This window comes from Crocodylus siamensis, chromosome 15 (genome assembly GCF_052110815.1).
Source record: "Crocodylus siamensis isolate JL-2025a chromosome 15, ASM5211081v1, whole genome shotgun sequence".
In the NCBI taxonomy this organism is placed as follows: Eukaryota; Metazoa; Chordata; order Crocodylia; family Crocodylidae; genus Crocodylus; species Crocodylus siamensis.
In genome coordinates this window covers 1,821,297-1,837,735 of record NC_143409.1, presented here as the reverse complement: position 1 = coordinate 1,837,735, position 16,439 = coordinate 1,821,297, and the positions used below count along the sequence as shown (strand labels likewise).

General features: G+C 51.5%; 1 protein-coding gene across 2 annotated transcripts in view; it reads left to right on the top strand.

Annotated features, from left to right (window-relative positions):
* Positions 1–16,439, top strand: part of ADAMTS7 (ADAM metallopeptidase with thrombospondin type 1 motif 7) — a 161,489-nt gene that overhangs the window by 17,057 nt on the left and 127,993 nt on the right. For both annotated transcript variants that reach the window (XM_090029355.1, XM_090029354.1), the window contains exons 7-8: positions 2,339–2,488; positions 7,594–7,737. In XM_090029355.1, the coding sequence (XP_089885481.1) occupies positions 2,339–2,488; positions 7,594–7,737 (294 nt within the window). The remainder of the gene's footprint in view (positions 1–2,338; positions 2,489–7,593; positions 7,738–16,439) is intronic.

The window sequence follows — 16,439 nt, the reverse complement described above, 5'->3', positions numbered from 1 at the left end:
GCTCTCAGCTGTGCACTCCCGGGGTGTTACTGTTCTTCCTGGGTGGCTGAAGTGGCTCTGCTTCAATGGCAGCACACCTGGGGCTGTAGTAATCCCCTGAGACATGCGCTGCCCACTCATTGTTTAATTATTTCCAGCCTCAGCTGTATTTAGAAGATGGAACTAATGTAGACTGTGGATTTTTAATTAATCAAGCTCTTTCATTAGCTGGGCCACTAGGAGATTAAATAGAAAAAATCTGTCTTCTGGACATAGGGGGTTGGACGTATTCAAGTCAGCCGGCCCGGATGATCTCCACCCTAGAGTTCTAAAGGAACTGGCCAAGGTCATTGCAAGTCCCCTGGCACGGCTTTACGAGCACTCGTGGTGCTCAGGAGTGGTGTCGGAGGACTGGAAGAGGGCCAACATGGTCCCCATCTTCAAAAAAGACAGGAAGGAGGACCCGGGAAACTATAGGCCAGTTAGTCTTACCTCGATCCTAGGCAAGCTGTTTGAGAAAATTATGTTGGCACACATCCAGGAGGGGCCAGCAGGGGACTGCATGCTTAGGGGCAACCAGCACGGGTTCATCAGTGGCAGGTCCTGTCAGACCAACCCGGCGGCCTTTTACCATCAGATCACCAGATCATTAGATGCAGGGGTAGCAGTGGACATCGTCTTCCTGGACTTCCGGAAGGCTTTTGACACCGTCTCTCACCCCGTTCTCATTAAGAAACTGGGGGGCTGTGGTGTAGACACCCACACAGTCAATGGGTCGCCAACTGGCTGGAGGGCCGCACCCAGAGGGCAGTGGTGGATGGGTCCTTCTCAACCTGGAAGGACGTGGGCAGTGGGGTGCCCCAGGGCTCGGTCCTCGGGCCCACGCTGTTCAGTATCTTCATCAGTGACTTGGACGAGGGGGTAAAAAGCACCTGTTCAAATTTGCTGATGACACTAAGATGTGGGGGGACGTGGGCATGCTAGAAGGATGCAACAGGTTACAATCATACCTAGACAGGTTACAGGGGTGGGCAGATGAGAATAGGATGGGATTCAACACAAACAAGTGCAAGGTGCTGCACCTGGGGAGGAAGAACCAGCACCATACCTACAGGTTGGGGAACTCCCCTCTTGTCAGCACGGAGGCGGAAAAGGATTTTGGGGTCATCATTGCTCCAAGATGACCATGGGCCGGCAGTGTGGGGACACGGTCAGGAAGGCCAACCGCACCTTGTCCTGCATCCACAGATGCATCTCGAGCAGGTCCAGGGAGGTGATCCTCCCCCTCTATGCGGCACTGGTCAGGCCGCAGCGGGAGTCCTGCATCCAGCTCTGGGTGCCGCACTTCAGGAGGGATGTGGACAGCATGGAGAGGGTCCAGAGGAGGCCACTCGCATGATCAGGGGGCAGCAGGGCAGGCCCTACGAGGAGAGGCGACGGGACCTGAACCTGTTCAGCCTCCAAAAGAGAAGGCTGAGGGGGGATCTCGTGGCCTGTTACAAACTAGTCAGGGGGGATCAGCAGGCATTGAGGGAGTCCCTGTTCCCCCGAGCACCGCCAGGAGTGACCAGGAATAACGGTCACAAGCTGGCAGAGGGCAGGTTTAGGTTAGATATCAGGAGGCGCGACTTCACGGTCAGGGCGGCTAGGATCTGGAACCAGCTTCCAAGAGAAGTGGTGCTGGCTCCTACCCTGGGGGTCTTCAAAAGGAGGCTTGATAGACACCTTGCCGGGGTTGTTTGACCCCAGTACTCTTTCCTGCCGTGGCAGGGGGTCAGACTAGATGATCTGCTCAGGTCCCTTCCGACCCTAGAAACTATGAAACTATAGCTGTTCTTTGCCACTGTTTAGCTAGTGACAATGCGTTTGCACTGTTTACGTACGTGTGACAGCTGGGCCAATGTTATGTCATGTCACACCAGGGAATGCAAGCACCCTAGGAGCTGCTGGATAGAGCGTCCCTGTTGCATGCAGCCTCTATGCAGCAAGGGGTTTCCACTCTGCTGAGCTGAAACAGAGCCCCTCTTGTGTGCAGAGAGCTTCACTCCTTCCTCCGTAATGCAAATCCCATGTGGTTTCCACTGATTAGGCTCTCCCTTGTGATCTGGTGGCTGGCCCAGCTTCATAATGTGCAGAGCCTTGTTTTGCTCAGTTCTATTTTCATGGACTCCTAGAGTCATGGGGCTGGATGGGACCTCCTAGTCCAACCCCTGCCTGTCCAAACCACCCCAGACAAATCCATCGTCTCAACTCTCAGTTAACTTTCCTACTTTGGAGGACAGTGTATTTAAACCACCTATCTGCTGTGTGTATGTGTGCATGTGTGTGTGTGTTTGTCTGTCATTCCTGGATGTAAAAGGAAAGACATCTGTGCAGCCATGAACCGGCCGTGTGAGACTCTGGGTCTGTCTCATGTGTCAGGAATGTGCCAGCCCCACCGAAGCTGCAATATCAATGAGGATACAGGCCTGCCCTTGGCTTTCACTGTGGCACACGAACTTGGACACAGGTATGCTGGGCTACTTTAGTCTGTTTTGGGACCTCTGGCAGGGAAAGATGCACTGCACAGCTTTAAGAAGGGCAAGTGGGACTGGGCATGGGGAAAAAGCCAAAGTCAATGGGAGCTACATCTAATTTTGCCCTGCAAGTTTTGCTCAAGGCATGCAGTTGTTATGACTTTCTTAGTACCAAAGTTTAAAAAACAACCATGTGTTCCCAAGAGTCCGTTTCTACTCAGTGGCACTGATTTCTGCAGAAGCTGAATGGGCGCTGGAAATGAACAGGCCCAGTTCAAGCTAGGCTTTGAATAAGGAGGGTGAATTATTTAAATGAATACAGATGCCTAGAAATGATTTCAGTTTATAGATTCATAGATTCATAGATGCTAGGGTCGGAAGGGACCTCAACAGATCATCGAGTCCGACCCCCTGCATAAGCAGGAAAGAGTGCCGGGCCTACATTACCCCAGCTAGATACACATCTAGCCTTCGCTTGAAGACCCCCAGGGTAGGGGAGAGCACCACCTCCCTTGGGAGCCCGTTCCAGACCTTGGCCACTCGAACTGTGAAGAAGTTCCTCCTAATATCCAATCTAAATCTGCTCTCCTCCAGCTTGTGGCCATTATTTCTTGTAACCCCTGGGGGCGCCTTGGTGAATAAATACTCACCAATTCCCTTCTGTGCCCCCCGATGAACTTATAGGCAGCCACCAGGTCGCCTCTCAACCTTCTCTTGCGGAGGCTGAAAAGGTCCAGTTTCTCTAGTCTCTCCTCGTAGGGCTTGGCCTGCAGGCCCTTAACCATACGAGTGGCCCTTCTCTGGACCCTCTCCAGGTTATCCGCATCCTTCGTGAAGTGCGGCGCCCAGAATTGCACGCAGTACTCCAGCTGCGGTCTGACCAGCGCCCGATAGAGGGGAAGTATCACCTCCTTGGACCTATTTGTCATGCATCTGCTGATGCACGATAAAGTGCCATTGGCTTTTCTGATGGTTTCGTCACACTGCCGACTCATGTTCATCTTGGAGTCCACTAGGACTCCAAGATCCCTTTCCACTTCTGTGCCACCCAGCAGGTCATTTCCTAGGCTGTAGGTGTGCTGGACATTTTTCCTCCCTAGATGCAGCACTTTGCATTTCTCCTTGTTGAACTGCATTCTGTTGTTTTCTGCCCACTTGTCTAACCTGTCCAGGTCTGCTTGCAGCTGTTCCCTGCCCTCCGGCGTGTCCACTTCGCCCCATAGCTTAGTGTCATCTGCAAACTTGGACAGAGTACATTTCACTCCCTCGTCCAAGTCGCTGCTGATGAAGACATTAAAGAGTATCGGTCCAAGGACCGAGCCCTGCGGGACCCCACTGCCCACACCCCTCCAGGTCGAAACCGACCCATCCACCACGACTCTCTGGGTGCGACCCTCCAGCCAATTCTCCACCCACCGGACTGTGCAGTCATCCAAGTCACAGCCCCTTAACTTGTTCACCAGTATGGGGTGGGATACCGTGTCAAAGGCCTTCCCGAAGTCCAAGTATACGACATCCACCCCTCCTCCTGCGTCGAGGCGTTTTGTGACCTGGTCATAAAAAGAGACTAGATTGGTCAGGCACGATCTACCTGCCACGAACCCGTGCTGGTTTCCCCTCAGCATAATTTGTCCTGCCGGGCTCTCACAAATGTGAGCCTTGATGATTTTCTCAAAGATTTTGCCAAGGATGGAGGTGAGACTGACTGGCCTATAGTTACCCGGGTCCTCCTTCCTCCCCTTCTTGAAAATGGGAACCACATTGGCCCTTTTCCAGTCCTCCGGGACTTGACCCGTGCGCCACGAGCGTTCAAATATTCCCGCCAGTGGCTCTGCAATGATGTCGGCCAGTGCCTTCAGTACCCTCGGATGGAGCTCCTCCGGGCCTGCCGACTTAAAGGCATCCAGTTCCTCCAAGTGACCCTGCCCCACCTCAGGGTCCACGCATGGCAGTCTGGTGCCTTGCTGCTGCCTCCCTACACTCCCCGTGAGAGACTTGTCGTGCCTCTCGCTTAGGAGCACTGAGGCGAAGAACTCGTTGAGGAGTTCAGCCTTGTCCCCTCTGTCCGTCACCAATTGTTTCTGCCCATTTAGCAGGGGTCCTATTCCTCCCTGGGCCTTCCTTTTACTCCCTATATATCTAAAAAACAATTTCTTATTGTCTTTTACTTGGGTTGCCATCCTCAGCTCCATGGTAGCTTTGGCCTGTCTAACTGCCTCCCTACAAGCACGAGCAGAAGAGGTATATTCCTCTTTGGTGATCTCTCCCTGTTTCCACTTTTTATGTGCTCCCCTTTTGGCCCTTAGTCTGCCCTGGATTTCTCTGGTCAGCCAGGGAAGCCTCCTGGCCCCTTTCCCTCTTTTACCTCTCACGGGGATCATCTCGCTTTGTGCTCGAAGGATAGTTTCCTTAAGGCACAGCCACCCTTCTTGGGCTCCCATCATTTCAAAACTACTACTCTGCAGTGCGTCCTTCACTAATCGCCTGAGTTCACTGAAATCAGCTGTCCTAAAGTCCAGCACGTTCACCCTACTAGTTACCTTACCCACTCGACGCCTTATGTTGAATTGTACTTTTAGGTGATCACTGTCCCCCAGATGGCTACCGATCTGTAGGTCCCCTACTATGTCATCCCCCGTTGCCAATACCAGATCCAGTAAGGCATTCCCCCTAGTGGGACCATGTACCTCCTGCGTCAGGTGGAGGTCCTGTACACAGGTTAGAAACCTGCGTGAGCGGTGGGACTTTGCTGTCTGTGTCTCCCAGATTCCATTAAATTAAATAGAGTTAGTCCTCCTGAACTTCACTGTGGGTTTAGTACAATTGACCTTTGGAAAGCTCTTTTAAATAGCATAGGTCTGGGAAAACATCACATGTTTTTAAGTGTTCCTTGCAACGTTTGTATGTTCTACTTGCCTGGCTTTGGTTAAGGATACATTTTCTGACACTTAATGAAAGTAGTATTCTCACAATCTCTTCCTGACTTGGGTTTGTAGTAAGGAGGCCTATTATAAAACTCTTCATCATTTTTTTGAATGGAAATGTTCCTTAAGAAAAGTGCCATCTCACAATACACTGACAAGTTGCGTTAAACTTTTGTTTCACTGATCTCCTGAATTAAATGTTGGCTTCAGAAACTCGGCTTAAGCTCCTGGTCTTGCTTTTTGAAGTTCATCTTCTGTGTTCCCCTTTGGAACAAGACCCTGCAGAGTCCCTTCTTGGTACACATTGGACATGTCTACACATGTGTTTTAATGCGCATTAGCCTATTTTAATGCTTATTAAAGCATCACAAAAAGTGCACTTTTGCTAATGCACCTTTTTCTAGTACCTCACAATGGAGGTACTAAATTCAATGTGGATCGGCAAAAGTGCATTAATGAACATGTAGATGCACCCAGAAGGAGCTAATATACATGCCTCTGAGCACAGGCATTTCTATGAGAGAGAAAGCAGCAATCAGGGCTAGGCTAAGCCAGGAGTCTGTGCATTTGGGAAAGCAAGCAATGAACCACAGGTAGGGAGAAGGAGTCAGATAGTGACTCTGCCCACTCCAGCTGGCTCATGAACTCTCAATTGCTTGACACGGGGGTCTGGACTAGATGATCTTCTGAGGTCCCTTACAGCCCTAATGTCTATGAAATCTATGAAATCTATGAGGCAAAGATTTATTTGTAGCGAGCAAGGTGGAAATTGCCTCTGACTTCCACTGTGCCGCCCAGGCAGTCAGGCTTCACCAGACAAGCTTCCACTCCAGGCCCCAGTCTGATCCACTTGTCTAGGATGGGGGCCAGAGTAATTCAACTGAATCCAGTGGAAATCCTCCTGATTTATACTAGCATAACTGAGGGGAGAAGCAAGCCTCTGTGTCCATGGGACATAGAGTACAATGGAGCCGTCCTCTTCCCTGCTCTTGATATCATCACAAGCAGATCTTGGTGCTAATAACCTCATTGTTTGTGGGCACAATTTGCAACAGTAGCTAAAAAACTCAGGCTCCTAAATCACTTGGTGGATGCCTGATATGTTACTGTGGCCTCTCTTGTGTCCATGGAGGCTGGACAGTCACTCAGACAGCCACCTTTAAGCGCATGCCAGCCCTTGGGACCCTGCTCTGTTTGGGTGCTTGCAGCCTTGCCACTATTGACCTGGCTTCTTGCTACAGGACCCAGGCAGCGCTGGGTAAAAAGTACTGGTGAGGCAGCATCATCTCAAACTTATATGTGACTTCCCATCGGCTGGGCTCAGGCCCTGCTTGCGTTGGCTTTGTGGGATCAAGTGCGCTCCACTGGCACTACTGTTCACAGAAAGTGAGCTGGAGGGCTGAATGCACTCTCCAGGACACAGTAGGCCTGCCCAGGCCAGGGACAGAAGTGACACTGTCTGACCAACCGAATCGTAACCAGACAACTCCGCTCTAGAGAGTATCAGGACTCTTTGCAAAAAAAACCTTGGAGTTAAAGACACCATAGTCAATCTGCCAAATTTTAAATTACAACCAAAACTGAGCTGTTCGCAGAGATTTTTCTAGCAGAAGAGGCTACGTTGATTAGTAACCTAGTCCCTCAGCACCACTCACAGCCAGTGCTCTGCGGGGCTCCTTCCTGCAAACACACGACATAGCTCAGCCTCTGCCCCAGCACTCTGCTCCACCCTGAAATGTGGGTGAAGTTGGTGCAAAGTGCACTAGGAGGAGGCTGTCACATCCCCCAGGGGCCCGCTGCCCTCCATGCACTGACCACGGACTAGTCACCCGTATCACGGTACCGCATAGAGGTCCCAGCCCTGCCCCCAGTGAGAGGGGGTGTCCCCAAGCTTCCTGTCTCCAGTGAGTCTGCATGGGGAAGCAGAGAAGTCAGCTTCCCTGTGGGGAGTGGGTCAGGGGCTGAACTCAGGTCTTCAGCCCTCCTGCATAAGCTACACTGCCCAAGGCATCAGCTCCAGCTGCATTCAAGCTCACAAAGCAGCAGCTTAGCCCGAGGGGTCTCCCGAACTGCTGCGCAGCATTACGGGGCTGGGGGTGGTGGTACATCTGCTAGGGGTGGCTGCAGCAGGCGTACGGCTCACCTCTCCTTTGTGGGACTGTGCTCTTACACAGTTTTGGGATTCAGCATGATGGAAGCGGCAATGACTGTGAGCCAGTTGGGAAAAGACCTTTCGTCATGTCTCCACAGCTCCTGTATGACACCTCTCCACTCACCTGGTCGCGCTGCAGCAGGGAATACATCACACGGTTCCTTGAGTAAGTCCGTACCCTCTCTCTCTCCTTCAAGCTTCCTTCCACATCTGTGCTAATGCCATGACCTTATGTTATGGCTGACGTGGGCGGGAGATCTGGGTGCCCGAGGGTGTCCCTGAAAACACTGTGCGCCTAATTTCTTCTTGCCGGCTGCCCCAGGGGTGAGGGTGGGCTGGCTTGGCTGTCTCAGCAAGGATTTGAGAGCAAAGGAAGGCCAAGCACTTGTGTAGAATCAAAATGGGGAAATAGGATCATTTTTGCTTGGGTAGGATCTGTTGGGCAGAAACTGTGCTAGAGAAGGGCTTCACCCTGACCCATGCATAGTGACCCTTACTGCATTGAGGACGTGGGCCTTTCTGTGACACGTGCTTCATCATTTGGTTTCGTGTGGTTGTCGTTCTTGGGGTGCAGCTGAGGTTTTCATTTTGCTGCATTTTAGGGGCTTGGAAAAGGGAACGGCAAGTGCTTGGCTAAAGGGAGCAAAAGCTGGCTCCTTCTGCCTGTGCTGGAAGGAAGGCCCTGACTCCTGGCAGCAGCAGGTTTAACTGGAAGATCCTGGGCGTGTGAGCACAATGCAGCACAGGTCTCCTAGGGACTGGAAGGTCATGGTCATGGCTGGTGCAATGGGGAGCAGCTGCGTCTGGTATTCTAGAGCAGCCTCCCAAATCAAACAGCAGCTTTAAAACCAACAAAAGCAAAATAAAATCCTGCTGTCCTGCCCTGGACTCAGCAAAATAGCCTGGCTCCTCAGCCCACAGCTTGCCTTCCTCTTCCACTCTCTCCAACCAGGTTTTAAGCTCTCTCGGTATCCAAATGCCCTGCAGCTGGGCTCTCTGAACAGGACTGACTGTTTCCTCTTCATGGGACAGGTTGTCCTATTACAAGCACCACAACCCACGCATTCCCGTGGGCTTGCCCAGCTCTCAGTGCACAGGATGGTACAGAGAGCAGCGTAGAGACAAGCAGAATAAATGTTGCACACCCCAAAATCTTCTGAGGTGCTGGTCTTGGAGTGAGAGATGCAGAAAGCAGCACCCACTGGAGTCCAGTATCACGCTGGCTGAGGTGCCCTGGGAATGTTAATGTGTTCGTATGTCTGGCTGCGCTCTGGATCGAGGCGGGGAGGCTGGACCAAACGCAGAGAGTGAAATCCTGGCTTGGGTGAAGTTGCTGGGTGTTTTGCCATGGATGGCACCAGGACCAGGGTTATTCCTTCCCTGGCTGAAAGGGGAGCACAATATCAAAGACGTGGATTTCCTTTATCAGGTGCAGCCTTCTATCCTCGTTCCTACCCCAACCAGCAAGCATCGGCTGCCTCTGGCTGGCTGCTCTGAACTCACTGGCCGGGTGATGAGCCGTGCAAGGCTTTGATTGCCTTTTTGTGTGCATTTCATTACCTCATGGAGTATTAACCCAACTTGCCAATGCACCTTGGATTTGAAGGAAACTTTCTGCATCACACATCCTTATGTCGCAGGGAAACACCCTGTATCCTACTCCACAGACGCATACTGGACATGGTGTGGAATGGATGCAGGAGGCTGTTGTTCTCAGCCTGGACACCTCATATCCACCCCAGTGGTTTTCTCTTTGCCTTGAAGTCTGGGTAGTCAAAAAGGGCAGCACATCTGCGGCTGTGGCAAAGATGGAGCCTCCCTCTGCTGCAGCAGACAGGGGCCCTAGAGATGCTGCTTTGCTTGTCATGAGTATGAGAGCAGTTTTCAGGTCACAGGGGTTCACTGAGATTTAATAGGATTGAATAGCAGCCTTCATCTCCCTGCAGCAGGGTTGCAAAGAGGGTGGAGCTGGGCTGTTCTCCATGGGGGCAGATGGCAGGACAAGGAGCAATGGGCTCAAGCTGCAGCAAGGGAGGTTGAGATTGGATATTAGGAAAAACTCTCTCACTAGGAGGGTGGTAAAGCACTGGAACAGATTACCTGGAGGGAAGGCGGGATCTCCAACTTTGGAGGCTTTGAAGACCCAGCTTGGCAAAACCTTGGCTGGGGTGATGTAGTCGGGGCTGGTCCTGCTTGGAGCAGGGGGCTGGACTAGATGGGACCTCCTGAGGCCCCTTCCCACCCTCATTTTCTATGATTCTATGATTGCTCATTGAACACATGGCACCTCATTGCACCCGAAAACACAGGGGCAGCTTTCCAAAGGCACAAAGACACAGTGATTGCTTGCTCTGGCTAAGTCATCACCAGGGATTCTCTGATTTAAAAAAAATACCCTATTTTTGGTTAAAAAAGTAACCCAAAAACCACATTTTTCCATGATTTAAATGAAAGGCCACTAATATATAGATAGATATATAGTGGTGTTTCATTGTAATCATGGAAAAATGTGGATTTGGGGTTACCTTTTTTAAGCCGAAAATTGGGGATTTTTTAAAATCAGAGAAAAACAGGATCCCTGGTCATCACTTAGAGTCCAGCCCAGCAGTGCCTGGCTGTGCTACCCAGGCAGCAGCCCCAGAGGGATGTCATGACCCCCTCCCCAAGTCATACTCCTCCTCCAGTGTGCCCACGGCTCCCAGGCCGGGGGATGCACTAGGCTGCAGTGGCTGCTTCCTGGGGCTCTACCCTCATTGCGGTTGGCGTGCTGGAGGAAAAGGGACGTCTCACTCCCTGCCCCTTTTTGCCTCCATCGCTCCATGCCTTGCCTATCTAGGACCTTATCCTTGTAACTCCAGGAAAATGAGCAATGAAGGAGAACGCCCCCAGGGAGCTGGGACTGGAGCCACAGCTGCACGCCATCAGCTGCCAGCTCTTAGCAGCGCTGCTGGGAACTGGGCAGCCCTGCAGAAGACCCAAGTGTGAGCCCTGCCCAAGGCCTGGCTACACCAGTGGTCCCCCCCAGCTCAGATGGGTTTGACCCCTGAGTGGTGCAACTGGTCTAGAGCTATCCATCTCATGGTGTGGAGCTACTGACTATCACCAGCTGAGGACCTGGCCTAGCCCTGTCATTTCCCCTTTCACTTTCCAGATAGGAATTTGCTGATCACCATAACCTTGAACTGCCTTTAAGTGTGGCAAGGAAGAGAAGGACCATCTGGATGCCTTTCCAGCTGTTTTGCTCCCTTTCTACTCTCCCCACTCCAGCACCCACAGTGGCAGCTCTGCTTTCAAAGGGAGAAAACACTTCATCAGGAGTATTTCATTGTGTGTGACATCCCTCCGGCAAGGGAAAAGCCTGGTGTGAGCCCAGACATGAGTATATTATAATAACTGCTTGGCAGGAGAGCAAGAAGGAGTGAACCAAGAAATGAGACCCTGATGGCTTGGGGTTGCTGGATGGGCTTGGAACAACCTTTGCCTTGAAAACTGCAGTGTCAGTCTGTTCAGGAAAGAGGGGGAGCTCCACGGCACCCGCGACAGCATCTGAGAATAATCTGCTGCTGCAGCTGAGGAGTTGGGTAACTGGCTCTGGAGCCCTTGGGCCTGACTCTGTGCAGGGCTGAGCGGCTGGGGCCTGCAAGGGGTCCGCGGCACTCAGCTGGGCCGGGTCTCAGACACCAAGTCGGGTGAACCCAGCAGAAGCACTGCCTCATCCTTGGTAGGGACTAGTTTTGTTTTAATGGCAAGGGAATCATTTTGTTAAGACGCATCTCTTGAAGTCAACAGAACCCATCCTGCGGCTGGGAGAAGCGGTGAATGAGATCATCGGTGGAGACTGTCCTGGGTTCAGGTCCTGCGGCTGGAGGTTCAAATCACAGTGAGGTTAGGCTCTTTGGGGTGCCAGCCTTATTTCTTGCTGTGAGTATCTGGCACTGTGACCACCAAAGGGTCTGGGCTGGGTGTCAGGGAAGGTGCTCACAGCATCGAAAACAGAGCTTGAAGAGCAAGGGCTCGCTCTGCCTCTGCTTACTGCAGGCATCTGGATGCAGATTTACTGCTTCTGCTCAGCATCAAGGCTCGCCGTGCAGGGCTGTCAGTAAGGTGACTGAACACAATTTCCTTGTCTCTATGCATCCTTGGCCCCGGTGATCGCCTGTGCATTGACAGCCCCACCTCTGACTGTGTGAATCCCAGCTCCAAGCTGTCCACTGGTAGCTTGAACCCTGGTTGTGAGAGGGCAGCCTAGTCCTGGACCTGCGCTGAGCCAGGCTGCTGGCCCAGCTGTGATAGCAAACAGCAGGCAGGATGTGGATGCAAAACCACGAAAGACGTTAGGGGCCAGGTTTCCTAGCCAGCCCCAGGAGTTCCCAACCCCATCCTTTGCCCAAACAAAGGTGGTTTGCAAATTTTGCAAACATAAGCCATCGTGTTTTGCAAATGAGACGTGAGCAACCAGCCATCTAGCCCTGGCCAGGAGAATACCCAAGTGAAAGCCAAGCCATCTTCTAATGGCCCAGCCTGGTGTACACACAAGCTCGGAGGCCAGCTTGGAGCTGGGAGCATAGAGAGCATTGCACAATGTGGCACTGAAACAGAAGAGAAGTCATTGTTGGACGTGCTGTTGCTAAAGCAAGCAGCAAAGCTAACTTCTTCTCTCCTAAATGCCTGGCACATCTCACTCGCTAACCAATGCCTGGGAGAGATCAAAGAGCAGGGGGTTTATTTTTCCCTCCTTGTTCTTGCGGTTGAAGTTTCCTATCAGACAGTGAGAGCAGCGGTGCGGTGATGCTGCGAGTGTCCGGTTCTTACAGCTTGACCGCGCACTGCAAAGAGCGCATTGTTTCCCTGGGTCTGCAGGGCCCTTTTGAAGTTACCCCTTACGTGAGTCAATAAACCCACGCTGGAGCTGCCAGGCAGCAACTTTGCTGAAGCCTGAAATGGAGATAAATTCTCAGTGGGAATCTAATATTCCCACCGGTCACGTGATCGGCTCTTTATTTTGTGCCAGTTCAACCCGGCTCGATTGCCAGACATCCCAACTAGAAGTACAGTGTAGACCCCAGGGGGTCCTGGCTATAATTAGACTCAGAAGCAGGTTGCTGGAAGGAAACAGTAGATTTCAGCCCAACAGCCTGTTAAAAGCAACATACTTGGCAGCTGTCCTGCTGGGAAAGCTGCTTATGGAAAAAGATATATGCAGTTTTAAGTGGTCGCGTTCCCCCTGGGCTGGATGCGTCTGGGAGGCCCAGGCAGCATGGTACAATGGAGGGGAGACGCGTTGCCCTTTCGGGAACTTCTGCAGGCATTTGCCCCTGCGGCCGCCTCCGAAAGCATGCAGCCGGCAAGGGTCAGGGACACATCCTGCCATCCTTCTGTGCGGGGAGGGCTTGTGTCTGACCGGAGCCCCGCAGAGCACAAGAGAGTTGAGCCGATTTAACCTAAACCAGGTTCCAGGTTGATCTAGGTAAAGCCCTGAGGGGACACTGCGTTCGGCGTCAAAGTGGCTCATGGCAGGTTACCCGAAACCCTGTTTCTGTCATGTTGAACTGACTCAATCCACTTACAGACTGAAACCAGAGTGTCTGCTGGACCAGGCTGAAGTGTTATGGGGCCAGATCCAGGTGCATGGAGCCCACCACATCATGCCAACCCCACAAGGGATCCAGCCCATGGATTTGGCCCTGCAGGGTCAAAAGATTGGGCATCATTGTCTTAAAGTGAAAGCAGAGACACTTTCCCCTGTCAGCAGTCTGTTTGGCAATACAACACCAGCATCTGGTAATGATAAAGGCAGCTCAAGATGGTTGAGGCATGACGTGTGCACATATAGCCTGCTACCATGCTCTTGCACCGCCATGCCTTTTCCTAGCCTCCAGCATTGTTGTTGTGTGTCAGACTGCTCTCAGTAACTGTGCTTATCCCTGGAGAAGACCGGGATGGTTCAAAGAGAGAAGAAACATAAGATGTGAGGAATATGCGCAGACCAAGAAATAGCAACTGGGTGTGTATGGACCTAGCCGCAGAAATGCACCTCTCCTGCACCCCTCCGGTAGGAGCAACCCCAGAGCAGCTAGAAGCTACACCTCTCATGGTTCAGAGTCTGTAGCTGCAAATAAGGCAGGTTGATAGGTCTGGTGGCTGATAGTCTGTTTTATCTGCATTAGTAGGTCATTGAGGACTACTCACAGAGACCTTTACAGGGTCAGAAAGACGCATGAATGTCTCTTTCTAGCCATGCTTATTCACGAGACCCTTTACCTTAAGTGGGGAAACTGAGGTCATGACTTCATTTTACGGCTACAAGTCAGCCCAGGCTTTTCCTGGTAACTGCAGTGCATCTTGCGTTGCTTCAGGGCGTCACTTGGACCTTTGGGGCCCAGCAGTGGCATTCACTTGTAATTCATTTTCAAACAAAAGCACAAGGCTACATTAAGCAAGTGGTGGGAGGAAAGCTGTTGCTGCCTGTGAATGAGCACAGTGGTGGGAGTCAAGGGCATTGTGAACAGACGTGGATTATGAAGCAATAAGAGGTTGCAGGTTTATGACTGCTCCTGCAGGAGCTCGCTGTGGCTCCTATTCGGACTTGGATAATGAGGTTATGAGGAGGTTTGAGGTTGATTCTCACCAGTCTCTTGCTATATGCATGTCTGTTGTACTATTGCAATCCAAGGATCTGGTTTCAAACCACAAGGCTACAGAGGATTGTGTGACCAGACAAGATGCCAGCAACAGTATTGCAGACAGAACCATCTTGCCGCGAAACAAGGAACTATCCATAGAGCCAAAGTGGGGGTAAGCAGGCTGATGGCCCCTCTCACCCCAGAAAGGATCCTTTGCTCCATATTTTCCTTTTGGGGAGGGAAGGAAGGAGTTCCCGATTTCCTAAGCAAAACAGGGTTAGAAGCAATGTCAGGATGTGAAAGAGGATCTCCTGGCTATTGCTCTATTCTGTTATGCTTTGGAGAACCCGAGAGCCCCTGGTGCCGTGTTGTCATGTTTTCTTTTCAAACGTAGCCCCATCTTGTAAGACCCCGTAACATTGTTATGTGGGCACATTACCCTCATATTCAGTCAATTAGCATGGCTTTCAGGAACCAAGTCTAAGCTGTCCCTGGCGGCTTTTACACGTGCGTGTTTGGTTTTTTTCCCAGTCAATCTATTTTTCGTGTCTTTTTGTGTCCCGCAATGTGACATGATGTTTCCCGTAAGTATTTTGCATGTGACACATCTAAAAACTCACCCAGAGACTTTGTGCAGAGCCTCCTTCTTCATGGGCTAAGCTTAGAAGAATTGTGTTTGAATGAAAAAGGCTGATAGATGGCTGCTCTGCCCTTGGCCTTTCCATGAGCATCCACACTCCCAGCATGGGCAGTTAGCTCCAGGTCAAGGGCAACAGTTTCTGGGGGAGGTCTTGTGAAAAGGACCAGCAGGAGGAACCTGGGTTTCAGCTGGCTGCTCTGTTCCCATGTGCTTTATCCTCCAAGAGTCAGGACGCTTCAGATTTCCTCCATCTGACTAAGCTGTGATATCTTTAACAAGCAAGGCAAGTGATTAGGTGTTAGCATGGCTTCCTGGAACAGCCGATTCTGATCCCAGCAGGGACCACACGCATGTGAGACACTCACTTGAGAGCGCCCTGGTGCACGTGGGGCACTTGGAGTGGGAATCAAACAGCCTCACATCTGTTCTGCAGAGTCTTGGTACTGGCATGGCTTTTGTACTGCTCGTTTACCCCATGCCTTCTCTCACTGGGCCCATTTGCAGCTCAGTAGTGAGCCTAAGGTGGGTAAAACCAACACATAGGACAACCCTAGGAAGGGATGGAGTGAAGTTCTGGGTGTTTCTGTGCCATCTAGGAGCTGGAAACAAATAGTAGTCTTGCACTAGGTGAGGCTGATTCTGAAGTCCTGTGTCCAGTTTTTGGCCCCGTACTACAGAAAGGATGTGGACACACTGGAGAAAGTCCAGTGGAGGGCAATGACACTGGTTGTGGGGCTGGGGGACATGACTGGTGAGGAGAGGCTGAGGGAACTGGGCTGATTTAGTCTGGAGAAGAGAAGACCAAGGGGGGATTAAATAGCAGCCTTCACCTCCCTGCAGGAGGTTGCAGAGAGGATGGAGCTGGGCTGGTCTCAGTGGGGGCAGATGACAGGACAAGGAGCAATGGGCTCAAGCTGCAGCAAGGGAAGTTGAGGTTGGATATTAGGAAAAGCTTTCTCACGAGGAGGGTGGTGAAGCACTGGAATGGGTTACCCAGTGTAGTGGTGGCATCTCCATCCTTGGAGGTGTTTAAGACCTGGGTAGACAAAGCCTTGGCTGGGATGATGCTTGGAGCAGGGGTTTGGACTAGATGTGACCTCCTGAGGTCCCCTCCAACCCTCATTTTCTAAGCTTCTATGACTATGCGAGCAGCCAGGTCTCTATGGGCTTGGAAAGGCCATAGGACCAGCGGTCTGGGAGTCTCTGCCCGAGAAGACTGCACCATGATGCTTAAACTGCCTCCCCACTTGCATTTGTTGCCAAGTGAGGACCCCGATGCATCTGACTACATCACTCTCCCAATACCATGAAAGCACAAGGCAGGAGGAAAAACCAGCTGTGATCATTTTATTTACCTCTTTTTTTATCTCTGACTTTTCGTCTTCTCGCTGGAATTAAAATCCATTCTAACATAAACATCCATCGGGATTTCTGTGGAAGGCCTGTAAACATTGGCTTCAAAATATTTTGCTCATGCCCCCTCCTGCTGGGCTGCTTTGAAACCTGTTTGGGTTTTTTCCCTGCGTCTCATCAAACCGCTGCTGCTTTTGTCTATATCTGGCTGTTGTGCGGACATAAACACTGTCACAACTTGATGTGCAGCTG